General features: G+C 44.4%; 1 protein-coding gene across 1 annotated transcript in view; it reads left to right on the top strand.

The window, feature by feature from the left end:
• The window catches only part of gabbr1a (gamma-aminobutyric acid (GABA) B receptor, 1a), a gene marked incomplete at both ends in the record, with an annotated part of 191006 nt that overhangs the window by 82113 nt on the left and 95936 nt on the right, over positions 1–12957 (top strand). Inside the window, 6 exon segments of the mRNA XM_084336634.1 lie at positions 2214–2384; positions 3658–3759; positions 4082–4147; positions 4432–4623; positions 8376–8621; positions 9221–9284. Coding sequence (XP_084192760.1) covers positions 2214–2384; positions 3658–3759; positions 4082–4147; positions 4432–4623; positions 8376–8621; positions 9221–9284 — 841 coding nt within the window.

Below are 12957 nucleotides of genomic sequence, written 5' to 3'. Positions count from 1 at the left end.
GCGTGAATGGACAGACTCGAAGTGCGAACAATCTCAGTGCAGAATAGAAAATTCAGAAAAATGTATGTTCAATACAGTGTATTGAAATTGTATGGACAGTTCTCTCGTTCTCCTCCCTAGATCTACAGTATCTTGTTTCCCTCCCAGTTTAACTGGTGGCATGTGATAATAGAATAATGAATTAGAATTAGAGTGGCCAGCTAACAAAGTAGTTATTCAGGAGAGTAGACAAAACTAAGAGGTACCTTGTCGTATAGACTATGAGTTATAGATATTATAATAGATTATGTGGACAGAAGGCTATGTGGATGTACAGTAAGTGTGTGTGTGTGTGTGTGTGTGTGTGTGTGTGTGTGTGTGTGTGTGTGTGTGTGTGTGTGTGTGTGTGTGTGTGTGTGTGTGTGTGTGTGTGTGTGTGTGTGTGTGTGTGTGTGTGTGTGTGTGTGTTAGGGCTGAGCCCAAATGTTCGAACGTTCTAACTTTCATTTGTTACGTTGGCATTCGAATTCTAAATCAACATTCGAATTTTTAATAAAAAATAAAAATATTTATTTTATTTCTTATATTTTTTTCTATTAATTCTGTTTAAATCAATGGAGTTTTTCTTCACAGTTGCAGGCTTTGATTAGGCTACACTAATATTATAGTATTAACACTTTCCGTGCCACTCACGAGATTTCTCAGGTTTTTTTATAGGTGGTTGCTAGCCACTCACGAGATTTCTCTGATTTTTTTTTTTTTTTTTTTTTAGTGATCTTATTATTATTATTATTATTTTTTAATTAAAAACGAAGGTTAGCACGTTCGTTCGAAAAACCCTGACGAAGTTCGAATCCCAAAAACAGGCTTCGGGGACAGCCTTAGTGTGTGTGTGTGTGTGTGTGTGTGTGTGTGTGTGTGTGTGTGTGTGTGTGTGTGTGTGTGTGTGTGTGTGTGTGTGTGTGTGTGTGTGTGTGTGTGTGTGTGTGTGTGTGTGTGTGTGTGTGTGTGTGTGTGTGTGTGTGTGTGTGTGTGTGTGTGTGTGTGTGTGTGTGTGTGTGTGTGTGTGTGTGTGTGTGTGTGTGTGTGTGTGTGTGTGTGTGTGTGTGTGTGTGTGTGTGTGTGTGTGTGTGTGTGTGTGTGTGTGTGTGTGTGTGTGTGTGTGTGTGTGTGTGTGTGTGTGTGTGTGTGTGTGTGTGTGTGTGTGTGTGTGTGTGTGTGTGTGTGTGTGTGTGTGTGTGTGTGTGTGTGTGTGTGTGTGTGTGTGTGTGTGTGTGTGTGTGTGTGTGTGTGTGTGTGTGTGTGTGTGTGTGTGTGTGTGTGTGTGTGTGTGTGTGTGTGTGTGTGTGTGTGTGTGTGTGTGTGTGTGTGTGTGTGTGTGTGTGTGTGTGTGTGCGTGCGTGCGTGCGTGCGTGCGTGCGTGCGTGCGTGCGTGCGTGTGAGATCTCCCAAATTGGATTAGATGAGAGCACAAAGCCAATCATTGTGGCTACTTCTCGTAGTGACAACTGTTGCATTTCCCCCCCGCTAGCTTTAAAATGCGCCTCTGCACTTTCGCAGCACAATATTAATGAGAGAAGCGCTACATCTATCAGCGTTAATGTCAGCGTCTCCCCAGGCTGTGTGTCCGTGAGTCAGTGTCGTACATTAGGGAGAGACGGGAGAGGTGCCTGGAAAAGACAAAAGCAACTAGGAAATGGAAGAAACGATCATAGAAACTGAATAGGGGATTGCCTCTCTCTCTGATTGTCTCTCTCTTTCTTTCTCTCTGATTGTCTCTCTCTGCCTCTCTCTCTCTGCCTCTCTCTGTCTCTCTCTCTGCCTCTCTGTCTCTCTCTCTGCCTCTCTCTGCTTCTCTCTCTGTCTCTTCCTCTGCCTCTCTCTGCCTCTCTCTCTCCGCCTCTCTCTCTGTGTCTCTTCTTTGTCCCTCTTCTTTGTTGTCGTTTGTCGTCTGAGCCACTGCTAAAAATAGAATACAGGAAAAGAAAAAAAGGTCCCGATTTGAATACTTTCTCATTTGTTGTTTACTACTGCTGCCTGTCTGTCTGTCTGTCTGTCTGTCTGTCTGTCTGTCTGTCTGTCTGTCTGTCTGTCTGTCTGTCTGTCTGTCTGTCTGTCTGTCTGTCTGTCTGTCTGTCTGACCTTCTGTCTGTCTGTCTGTCTGTCTGTCTGTGTCTGTCTCTCTGTCTGTCTCTCTGTCTGTCTGTCTCTCCTGACACCCCATTCTCTCCCAGTTGTCGTATGGCTCCAGCTCGCCGGCCCTGTCCAACCGCCAGCGCTTCCCAACATTCTTTCGCACGCACCCGTCGGCCACCCTCCACAACCCCACGCGCGTGCGGCTGTTCAGGAAGTGGCAGTGGACGCGCATCGCCACCATCCAGCAGACCACGGAGGTCTTCACCTCAGTGAGCATCCTCCTCTTATCTCCTCATGTTATCATGTCCCTCTTTCACTCTCTTTTTTCTTTCTTTCTTTTTTGCAAGCTCTATGTGTGTGTGTGTGTGTGTGTGTGCGTGTGTGTGAGGGCATTGAAATGTGAAAATGGCTGTTACTGTAAACTGAACCCTATCCTCTCTCTCTCTCTCTCTCTCTCTCTCTCTCTCTCTCTCTCTCTCTCTCTCTCTCTCTCTCTCTCTCGCTCTCTCTCTCTCTCTCTCTCTCTCTCTCTCCCTGGAGCTGAGTGTGTGATGTATGGCTGTACACATGTGTAACTATGTGTACGTGTGTGTGTGTGTGTGTGTGTGTGTGTGTGTGTGTGTGTGTGTGTGTGTGAATGTATGTGTGCACACATGCGTGTGTGTGTGTGCACCTCTCCTGCACATATGTCCCCTTAAGCATGCACCCTCTGCGTGGATTGATGGAGGATTTCTGGAGTCATTTGTCGGAATATTGGTTGTGAGAAGTATTGATTGGGCAATACATCTCTCCCAGGCATGGCGGTCAATACTGTGGCACTCTGCTTCTCTCCTTTAATGGAGGTTAATGATCCCTCCTTCTCAAGCACTCTTTCCTCTCTCTCTTCTTCCTTTCCTTCCTCGTCTTCATTCTCACCTCTTCCTCTCTTTGAATGGAACAGTTTGGGGGAATATCCGGTTCTCGTTCATCCTGAAATTTCGTTGTATACTTGTGTGCAATGACAATTAAAAGTCTATTCTATTCTATCCTGCTCCCTCTTTGCTTCCTATGCCCCCCCCATCCTCCTTGTTCCTTCCTTCCATCGTTCCTCTCTCTCTCTCTCTTTCTCCTGATGTTCATTTTCTTTGCTGTAACCTATTTTTCTCTTTCTCATCCCAATTGAACATTCCTGCCTCCTCTTTTCTTTCTCCACATCATGCCTCCGCCCTCTCTCTCTCTCTTTCTTTTTATCCGTCCCTCCATATCTAACCACCTCTCTGTATCTATCTGTGTTTACCTCTAACTATCTCCCCTTCTCTCTGTCTGTCTCTGTGTGTGTCTGTGTCTCTCTCTCTCTCTCTCTCTCTCTCTCTCTCTCTCTCTCTCTCTCTCTCTCTCTCTCTCTCTCTCTCTCTCTCTCTCTCTCTCTCCATTTCTTCCTCTCCTGTTGTTTCTCTTTCCTTCTGTTTCTCTCGCTCTCTTTCTCTTTCTCCCTCTCTATCTGTCTCTCTCTTTCGTTCTCCCTCTCTCTCTCACCCTCTGTCCTTGCCTTTCATCTTGTAGACTCTGGATGATCTGGAGCAGAGGACGAAGGAGGCAGGCATTGAGATCAGTGTTCGTCAGAGTTTCCTCACCGACCCGGCTGTCGCCGTGAAGAACCTCAAGGTGCTTTGATTAAAAATTCACCTCAGCTGCTGGTCCGCTTCCCCCCTACCCCCTCCCCTCTCCCCTCTCCCCTCTCCCCTCTCCCCCATACCCCCTCCCCTCTCCCCTCTCCCCCAGCTCACAGCTGCATGCACGATACATTAGCATAGAGGTGATTTGATAGAGGAAATTAATGCACCAACCTAATTAGCGACTCCTGGTAACAGCGGTATGTCCTGTGAAGTGGCGAGAACTTTGCCACGCGGTGCCGTCAACAACAACGAGAGTTGTTGTTGTTGTTATTATTACAATGAAGCTTTTTTTTGTTATTTATTGTACGCAGCGCCAGGATGCCAGAATCATCGTGGGCCTCTTCTATGAGACGGAAGCCAGGAAGGTGTTTTGTGAGGTGAGAGCTTTTGTTCCACTCCAGCGATCCCTGGTGGACTCTTCTGATTGGCTATTTGGAGGAACCGAGCCCCTAATGAGCTGATTTGAATATCCAAATGAATCTTTCTGCTAGTTTGTGCTCATAATAAATCACAATACCACGCTGTGTGTGCTAGTGCATTCAAGGCACGATTTTCCTGTCATAATTTCCCCTCATTTTCTCTATTCTATCTCTCCCCCCCTTCTCTTCATCCCTCCCTCCACCCCCAACCTCAACCACCACCCCATCCTTCCCTCTCACAGGTATTCAAAGAGAAGCTCTATGGGAAGAAGTATGTGTGGTTCCTGATTGGCTGGTACGCTGACAATTGGTTTAAGATCAAAGACCCGGCCATCAACTGCACTGTGGAGAACATGACAGAGGCGGTGGAGGGACATGTCACCACAGAGATCGTCATGCTCAACCCAGAAACCATCCGCGGTGCCTCCAACCTGGTGGGCACTCTCTCTCTCTCCTTCCTCTTTTTTTCTATCTCTCTCGCCCTCACTGTCGTTCCGCTCTCTCCATCTCTTTCTCTATCTCTCTGTCTCATCTCTCTTTCTCTCTCTGACTCTCTCTCCCTCTCTTGTCTCCATCTCTCTCTCTCTAATAATAATAACTCACTCTCTCAATCTCTTTCTCTGTCTCTGACTCTGTCTCTGTTTCTCTCTGTCTCTGTCTCTCTCCCTTCTTTAAATTCTTGACTCTTCAGTACTGTCTGTAATTTTTCCTCAGTCCATCTTTTTTCTCCCCTCTGTGGCTTTTTATAGCCACCCAGTCTCCCTAGGGTTGGGTACCTTTCCCATTTGAACCGATACCGGTACCGGTACCTGTGAAACGATACCGGTACCCAAAGGGTACCTTTTATCTGTACTTTAGTCTCTAAAAATGTAATCTACCTAACCCAAAAAATCCAAACTTCAAATAATTTATTATCATATACAATATATAATATTGCAGCGAGCGTTGTCTGCATCTAACTTTGTAAAGTGTAACAACACTTGCGACCGTTTTCGGCCATTGCCCCGACTGCTTTGTTGAATCAAGTCAAATCCTAGGTAAGCATATTTTGTTCGTGTGAACGTTGATGTGAATGTGCGGCACACTTCATTTTTTGTAAATTAAAAATAAAAATAAAAATAAATCATTTTCTTTCTTTTTTGTACCGAAATGTGGCACCGACGGATCTCACGTGAATCGGTACTCGGTAGTACCGACGTGATTCGGTCGGTACCCTTAAAAGTACCTCATTCGGTACCCATCCCTAAGTCTCCCTCCTGCCTTCTCTCACCCCGCTCTCTCTCTCTCTCCCTTCCTCCTCCTCCTCCTCCTCCTCCTCCTCCTCCTCCTCCTCCTCCTCCTCCTCCTCCTCCTCCTCCTCCTCCTCCTCCTCTCCTCCTCCTCTTCTGCTTCTGTCTCAGACTCCGTTGGTCTCTCTCTGATCATCCTCTTGCCCTCGTCCCGTGTCTCCTTGTTTACCCTCCTCTCCCTCTCATCTTAATCTCCCCGCTCCCTCTCCCCTCCCCTTCCTCCCCCACTCGCACCTCATCAGCAGCTGTTGTTTATATTCATACCTTACCTGTTGCTGCCGCTGCCTGCTGATATAGCGGTTGCCGCTCCGCTGCGTCCACCTCACTGATAAGACTCAGAGCTATGGCTACAATGCCGTTACTATTCACTCAATTCAAATTCAATTTCCAAGTATAAAATGGGGCTGACACTGTGTGTATCTGCCAGGTGGAAGCCCCCCGAGCGGGAGACGGTATCTGCAGCAGCACACCGTCAGCTACTTTTTAACAATACAATGGTCTGCTTTTAATGCAAAACGCCAAGCTGGAATTTCAATGTGCCAAGCTGAACCATGCTGTCACACATGTATCCTTATTCCCACTCGCATGCTTGAAATGATATTTAGTCAAATTGATGTTGTTATTGGTTAGAATGACAAAAAAAAAAAAAAAGCTTAATTGTAATTTGTAAACGTGTCTGGGGAACAAAATTCAAAGGGCATGTTGGACATGTAAGGTCTCTACTGAGGGTTTGTTTAGTGTTAACCTCTTCCACCCGTGCGGCCTGGTACCGGACCGCAAATTACATCACGTCATAAATCATTCTCTCTAGACTCGTGTATGACAATGTACATTTACCCCCCAAATGTATCCAATGTATTTTCACCAATACGTCTGTTTACCAATAGGTTAAAGTGTTATTAACTCAATGGCCGCCAACGACGACTTAATACGTGTTAGCCCGCCAATCGTTGAACGCCAACCACGTATATATACGTTATTATGATTGTTATTTCTTTTATTCGCTATTTCCATTCTTAATTCATCCTGGTGCTGTGGAACTGGGTGGCAATGTGTCTGAGATCGCAACGATCCGATACCGCCGCCTGGTGGTATGCGGCCGATGTTGCACTTACTTTCTGAAGGAAGTATGACTCTGTGCGTCATTGAAATTCCTCCGGGCGGAGTTATCTTGTAACTTGTGATCGCATTGAATCGCCTTCGGGACGCCAGAATCATTATGCTTTTGGGGGTTATGACGTGGGACAAATGGACATACGATCTAGCAGATGGCAATCAAATAATTGGAATATTCTTTTTGGAGTCTCATCGGCCACAGGTAAGAGCAATCTAACGTTAATTTCAGCTTGGTTGTCCATTGTTCTCATAGCCATCGCTCTGATCAACGTATGCTGTTGTACTAACGAATGCCGTTATTGACAATCAATTAATCATAAACGACCCCCCTCCTTGATGATGGAACATAATATACCGATCATATGGTTTTGAATTTTTTATTGTAGCGTGTATAGGGACAAAATGCCAATGGATTAAGTATAATATGCGTCGCGGCCTATTACTAGCCTTCCAGGAATTATCCTAGACCACTCTAAAACTATACTTATATTCACCACGGTATAAAATGACAATATATGGATGGAAAAAATATTCCTTTTTCACATCTTGAACGATAGATACTCGATGTCAAATGGGCCATAGTATTGCATATATAGCTATAATATTTAAATAGTTATAGCCCTGCAAACAAGGTGAGTGACTCCCACCGGTTACAGCGCTGGCTTCAGCTGCTAAGGATGAGGCTAATGCGTGGCAGAGAAAGAGTTAATGAAATATGAGTTTAGGAATTGCATTCAATAGATCGGGAATTTCGACCGGAAATAAATCCGAGCGGCCATTTTGCTGTAGTCATTATGATGAAGGAAAGACAGGGCTTTCAATGAGCGTTGAAATTTCGAAAAACTACATCTCCTAGGGTTCTCCAGCTTTCTGTAATCAAATTACTTCCTGATTATAATTTTTTATTTCTCTTATTTCTCTGGATTATATACCACAAAACTGAACGTTATTGGCATAGTTTTGAGTGCAGTTAGTGTGTCTCCCTTCTGTGAACATTTAGCAACAATCGGCGTTACAAACGGATTCAAAATGGCGGACCTGTCGCAAAAATAAAAAGCTGGAGATTTCATTCTCGGTTCTTCATGCACGCCTGGTGATACTAAATCCAAATTGAACTCTGTCATTGGAACGAGTAGATTTGGCCTGATCCATAGATGTGCAACATCACTTAAGGTCATTTATAGGCCTCATATTCTATATTCTATAATAATATTTCAAATTGCATCGAAATGGCAGAATTCCGGATGGCAGAATTCAGTACTGTATCTACAAAACCTTCTGTTTAATCATCTTCCATTTATTCATTTCCTTAGATTTTCTGTACATCTGATCTCAAGAAGATACTGAACGAGCTCAGTGGCAGTTTTTTATGTCTGTTGTCTGGTCATTTTTAGCATGGTGTTATTCACTGTCAAAGATGCAAAGAAAAATCATAATTCATATTCTCCTTTGTTTCATCACAATTTAAGCAAGCCTAGTAATAGACACAATATTTCTGACACTGGGAATACATTCACTGAGGTCCATAGATGTCCCTAGATACCAAGAACATACAAATGGACCTTGTAGAAGTGGAGCAATCTTCCATTTATTTAGGTATGTATTTTAGGCGGATTTTCAGAAAATAGGGCTCCGGGCTTAAGAGGTTAAGGCAACATACCAATACGCAGGTACATAAAGGTAATGTGAAGTGCCCTGGCGTTGCAAATTGACACATGACACACCACAGGCCTCCATCTTGTACCTCATCTCTCATCTTCCCTGTGTTCCCCTCCAATCAGACATCACAGGAGTTCCTGGGCGCGCTGATGTCACGGCTGGGGGGGATGAACCCCGAGGATACGGGGGGGTTCCAGGAGGCCCCCCTGGCCTACGACGCCGTGTGGGCCCTGGCTCTGGCCCTCAACAAGACGGTGGCCCCGCTGAAGGCCAAGGGCCGCCGCCTGGAGGACTTCAACTACAACAACCACGACATCACAGCCGAGATCTACCGGGCCCTCAACACCAGCTCCTTCGAGGGGGTGTCGGTGAGCGAGGGACCAGGGTGAAAGAGATGAAGGGTGGCGGGGGAGGGGGGAGGGGGGGGGGATACAGAGACACATCAAAAACTGTACCTCACATCTCGCACAGGGAGAGCAAGACACAACAATAGACTCTAGCTGTAGAGAGAAGTGTCCAGTAGTACATTAGAAACCTTTTTTCAGGGGACTCACATTTTCCCACTAAATATTCTTAAATAACATATAACATAGGAATACAAGTAAGTGTCCTTGAGATCAGTGGTTCTCAAACGTTTTTAATGTCAAGGACCCCCAAATTGATACTTTTTGTTACATCTGACTTCGTCCAGAATTCCATAACTATCAATTCTGCAGGCGGGGAGATGACAGAGAGAGCGAAACCTATGATCACAATCAAATATTAGTGAATTTAAACTATTCCCCATTTTCCTGGGAACCCCCTTAAGGACCCCACTTTTAGAACAACTGCTCCATAATGAACTCCTTAACTCCATAACTCTGAAACCAAATGAATGATTGTATACTGTTTGTGGATATTTTGTGAGTTTGCCTAACAGCTTTAATTTTGACGTGCCCCAATAATGAGTGAATGTCTCTGTGTTAAGGGCCACGTGGTGTTTGATGCCCAGGGCTCCAGGATGGCCATGACTCTTATAGAACAACTCCAAGGTGAAGTACATACAGACACCGATCCATTTCAACTCTTCTTCTGTCCAATTGCCGAAGACACTCTAAACACTGAATATCACTCCTTCATCAAGAGCAGCACTGCTGACTCCATTTCTCCTCTGTATCGATTCCCCATTCTCAGCTCATTTCAGACCAAGACATAGTTTTTTTCCTCTTGGACAGGATTGGGGGGGGGGGGGGGGCATTGCACTGCAATAGGTCTCAATATCCCATAATTGCACACGTGTACAGGGCTTGATGCAGAAATGTGTTGACTCAAGGCTTTAATCTAATTGGGCACAAAACTCTCGTCTTTAAACTGTTGCTGGGAATTGTGCCCTATTTGTCACCACCACCGACTTAATGACCCCCCCCCAGGATCAGGTTGGGGGATTATTTTGTACCTCAGGCCCTGTCCACACGAACACGGGGTTTTATGTAACCGTGATTTAATGTAACCGTGATTTAATGTGCGCAGTTGCACTGTTCGTCCACACACAACCGGGTTTTTGGAACACTGCAACCGTGCTCTTTCAAAACCGGAGTCCAGGGCCCCGTTCCCCGTACCTGGATAACTGAGTTAGCCGGATAACTTTCGGTCAAGTCTGACTTAAGCCGGACTTTCCCATTCCCCGAAGCTGGATTGTCTAAATCACCATGACAACAGATCAAAAAGTTTGAGCCTGGTCGAGAGCAGGGTTAAGTTCAAGTTAGCCGGATGAACCATAGCCACGCCCCCGCAAAGAAGTGACAGCTCGTTTCCTGAAATGATTCTCACAGTCTAGGATTGCATTATACCATTCTGAATTACGTTTTTGTGCTCCATTCTTCCAGAGGGGGCTTTTGAAATGTAAAATAGACCCAAAATGCTGATACTAAATTCACTTTGTCCTAAATAATGCACGTTATATATTTAAGCATTACATCACGCGCAGGAGTGGTTTGTGACCAATAAACCATGCCTAGGGGTGGTCGTTAGACCCCCCTAGGCATGGTTTATTGGTCACAAATCACGACTACAAGTGGTGTAAAGCTTTTATACAACTGCCAGATTCATCCAACCTTATTTCTATACAATAAACACACATTAATCGAAGATTTATTGAAAAAACCATCCGCCAGAAAAAGTAGTTCCCACAACTACAAAAAAGACAAGTTGCCTCCATGTGGAAGCAGCTTGAAGTGCATCCAACCAAACTAACACATCCAACTGTGTATTATTGGAATGATTGAGAGAAGTTGCCTCATGTGGAAGCAGCTTGAAGTGCATCCAACCAACTAACACATCCAACTGTGTATTATTGGAATGATTGATTGAACATTTTATTACCAGATGCAGAATGGGTACAATACAGTACGGCTCAATACACACAATTGTTAAGGGAATGCAGACCTACTTTCCATAGAACTTCATTCTTAGATGCTTCTATATAAAGTAGGTAAAACAAATTAAAACATTTTCTTTGCCCTATAGGAAAAAACCGTTTTCTTCGCCCTATTTTTTTATTTATTTCTTTTAGCCTAAACTTAACCAGTTGGAAACCAGGGGTACAGTAATAAAATTAGCAATCAACCAATCAATCAATTCAATAGACCATGCTCACTTAAAACAGCGCTGCTTCTCTCTCAGTCTGACTCCCCCGCTGTTGCAGACAGGAGTGTGTGTGTGTGTGTGTGTGTGCGTGTGTGTGTGTGTGTGTGTGTGTGTGTGTGTGTGTGTGTGTGTGTGTGTGTGTGTGGGTGTATGTGTGTGTGTGTGTGTGTGTGTGTATGTGTGTGTGTGTGTTTGTGGGTACGCCAGCGTCGGACAGTGTGAGAGTGAACGCTGCAGTCAGTGGGAAGGAAGTAGAAATTTAAATCAATCAATTAATCAATCAATCAATCCGCGATTTTTCTTTTGTTCTAGATTGACTCAAGACCCATCAATTACATCATCCAACATTGTTTAAAGGACTAACACATTCCCCTTGACAGAATCGCTTCATATTTAGTCGTCATGGTGCTATCAACATATCCATTTGTTGTCCGCAATCTTGTTTTCTCCCGGAGTGAGCCGGGGAGTGATATGTGATTCGGTTGTGGGCGGGTCCTGAGCCCAGGACCGTGGATTGTTGCCAATAAAGACGTGTAAATGGCCAATCAGAATCGAGAAATTTGCATGCCGTTGTATAAACCGTGGCGCTCGCTAGGTGCGATGTACACATTGTGTGGTTATTTTAACAACGCGCAGCATTGCAAATGTGAATCCCGCGGGGATATCCTTAATGATTGAAACCTATCGCTCGTTTGGCTCTGATTCCTTTCATATTCTCCGCTGTGGATGAGGAGCGAGGAAGGAGAGGAGCGCCTGGATTTTGTTTCATTCAAGCATAAAATTGAAGTGTCTATGCGTGGATTGTGGATTTTGTGTGATATTGTAACTGGGATTAAAATGTCTGATGAGATGCGCTGTTTGACGGATTTGAGAAATTGAATGAGCCGTTGACGTCACATTAATGAATGAGAATTAAGAGATAAAACTTCATTCAAAATAAAGAATATTCTAAACACGGGTCTCACGTTCATTAATGTATAAACAATGAATTTATCCCATCTGGCACAGTGGCGCAGCGGTAGTGCTCAATCCTGGCAACCGGGCGACCGGTGTTCGAAACCCCGTGTTTCCAATATAATTTTTTGGAATATAATATTAATGATTATACGCAGAAGTAGCCTAGTTTTAAGTTAAAATATTATAAATCTACATGCATTGAGGATGTCATTCTTTATATAGCTCTCAACGTGCACCAAATTGAATTATTCCTACATTGCAAAAAGAAGGAAAAGACTAGGATTCGAACCCCGGTCGTCTGCGTGAAAGTCAAAAGGACAAACCGTCACACCGCAGTACAGATAAATAAAAAATCCACCATACATCAATCAATGGATAAGAGAGCCGTATCCTTATTCTGAAACAGTTTAACTAATTATTTTCGCTAGCAAGATCTCATTTGATTATTCAATGCATAAACCTACTGCCAGCAGGAACGTTTAAAGAAATATAATCTGATTGATTGGGGTAATGAGGGATTTAAAATTAGCCTATAGATTATGCATTTAACTTGTCGGCAAGGCTATTGAGCCGCCTGCAATCTGTAAAACAATCAATCAATCAATGCCGTTAGAAGATCAGGATTTCTGCGATCTACACCTGCTGTCTTTTCAACTGAAGCGGCCGCGCGCACTTATCCAGAGTCTCAAGTCTGGCTCGAGTTAACGAGACTGAATCAGCGTTCCAGGAACAGGAAAATCGCGGCTTCAAACATCGGGTTAACTGAATCTGGATAATGGGACTCTTGATCGACTTAGTTGAACCAGGTACGGGGAATAGGGCCCAGGGTGGAGTTTTGGGCTCACCCCGGTTGCATTGGTTGCGTGTGGACATAGTAACCGAGATTATTTCCAGTGTTTTTACGGCAGAGCTGACCCTGCGGCTACCAACTAAGCTCATGTGTTGTCAAGTTATTGTTATAAGGAACCCAGTCCAAACTACAACAGTCTGCATCCCCTTAACAATTGTTTGTATTGAGCCGTATTGTATTGTACCCATTCTGCAATCTGTTAAATAACGTTTTCATCCATTCATTCTACTAGCGTTAACGTTACTACGCTAATGTACGCTAGCTGCTATGCT

This window comes from Notolepis coatsorum, assembly GCF_963971535.1.
Source record: "Notolepis coatsorum genome assembly, chromosome: 19".
Classification (NCBI taxonomy): Eukaryota; Metazoa; Chordata; class Actinopteri; order Aulopiformes; family Paralepididae; genus Notolepis; species Notolepis coatsorum.
This window is presented reverse-complemented; position numbering and strand designations above follow the sequence as displayed.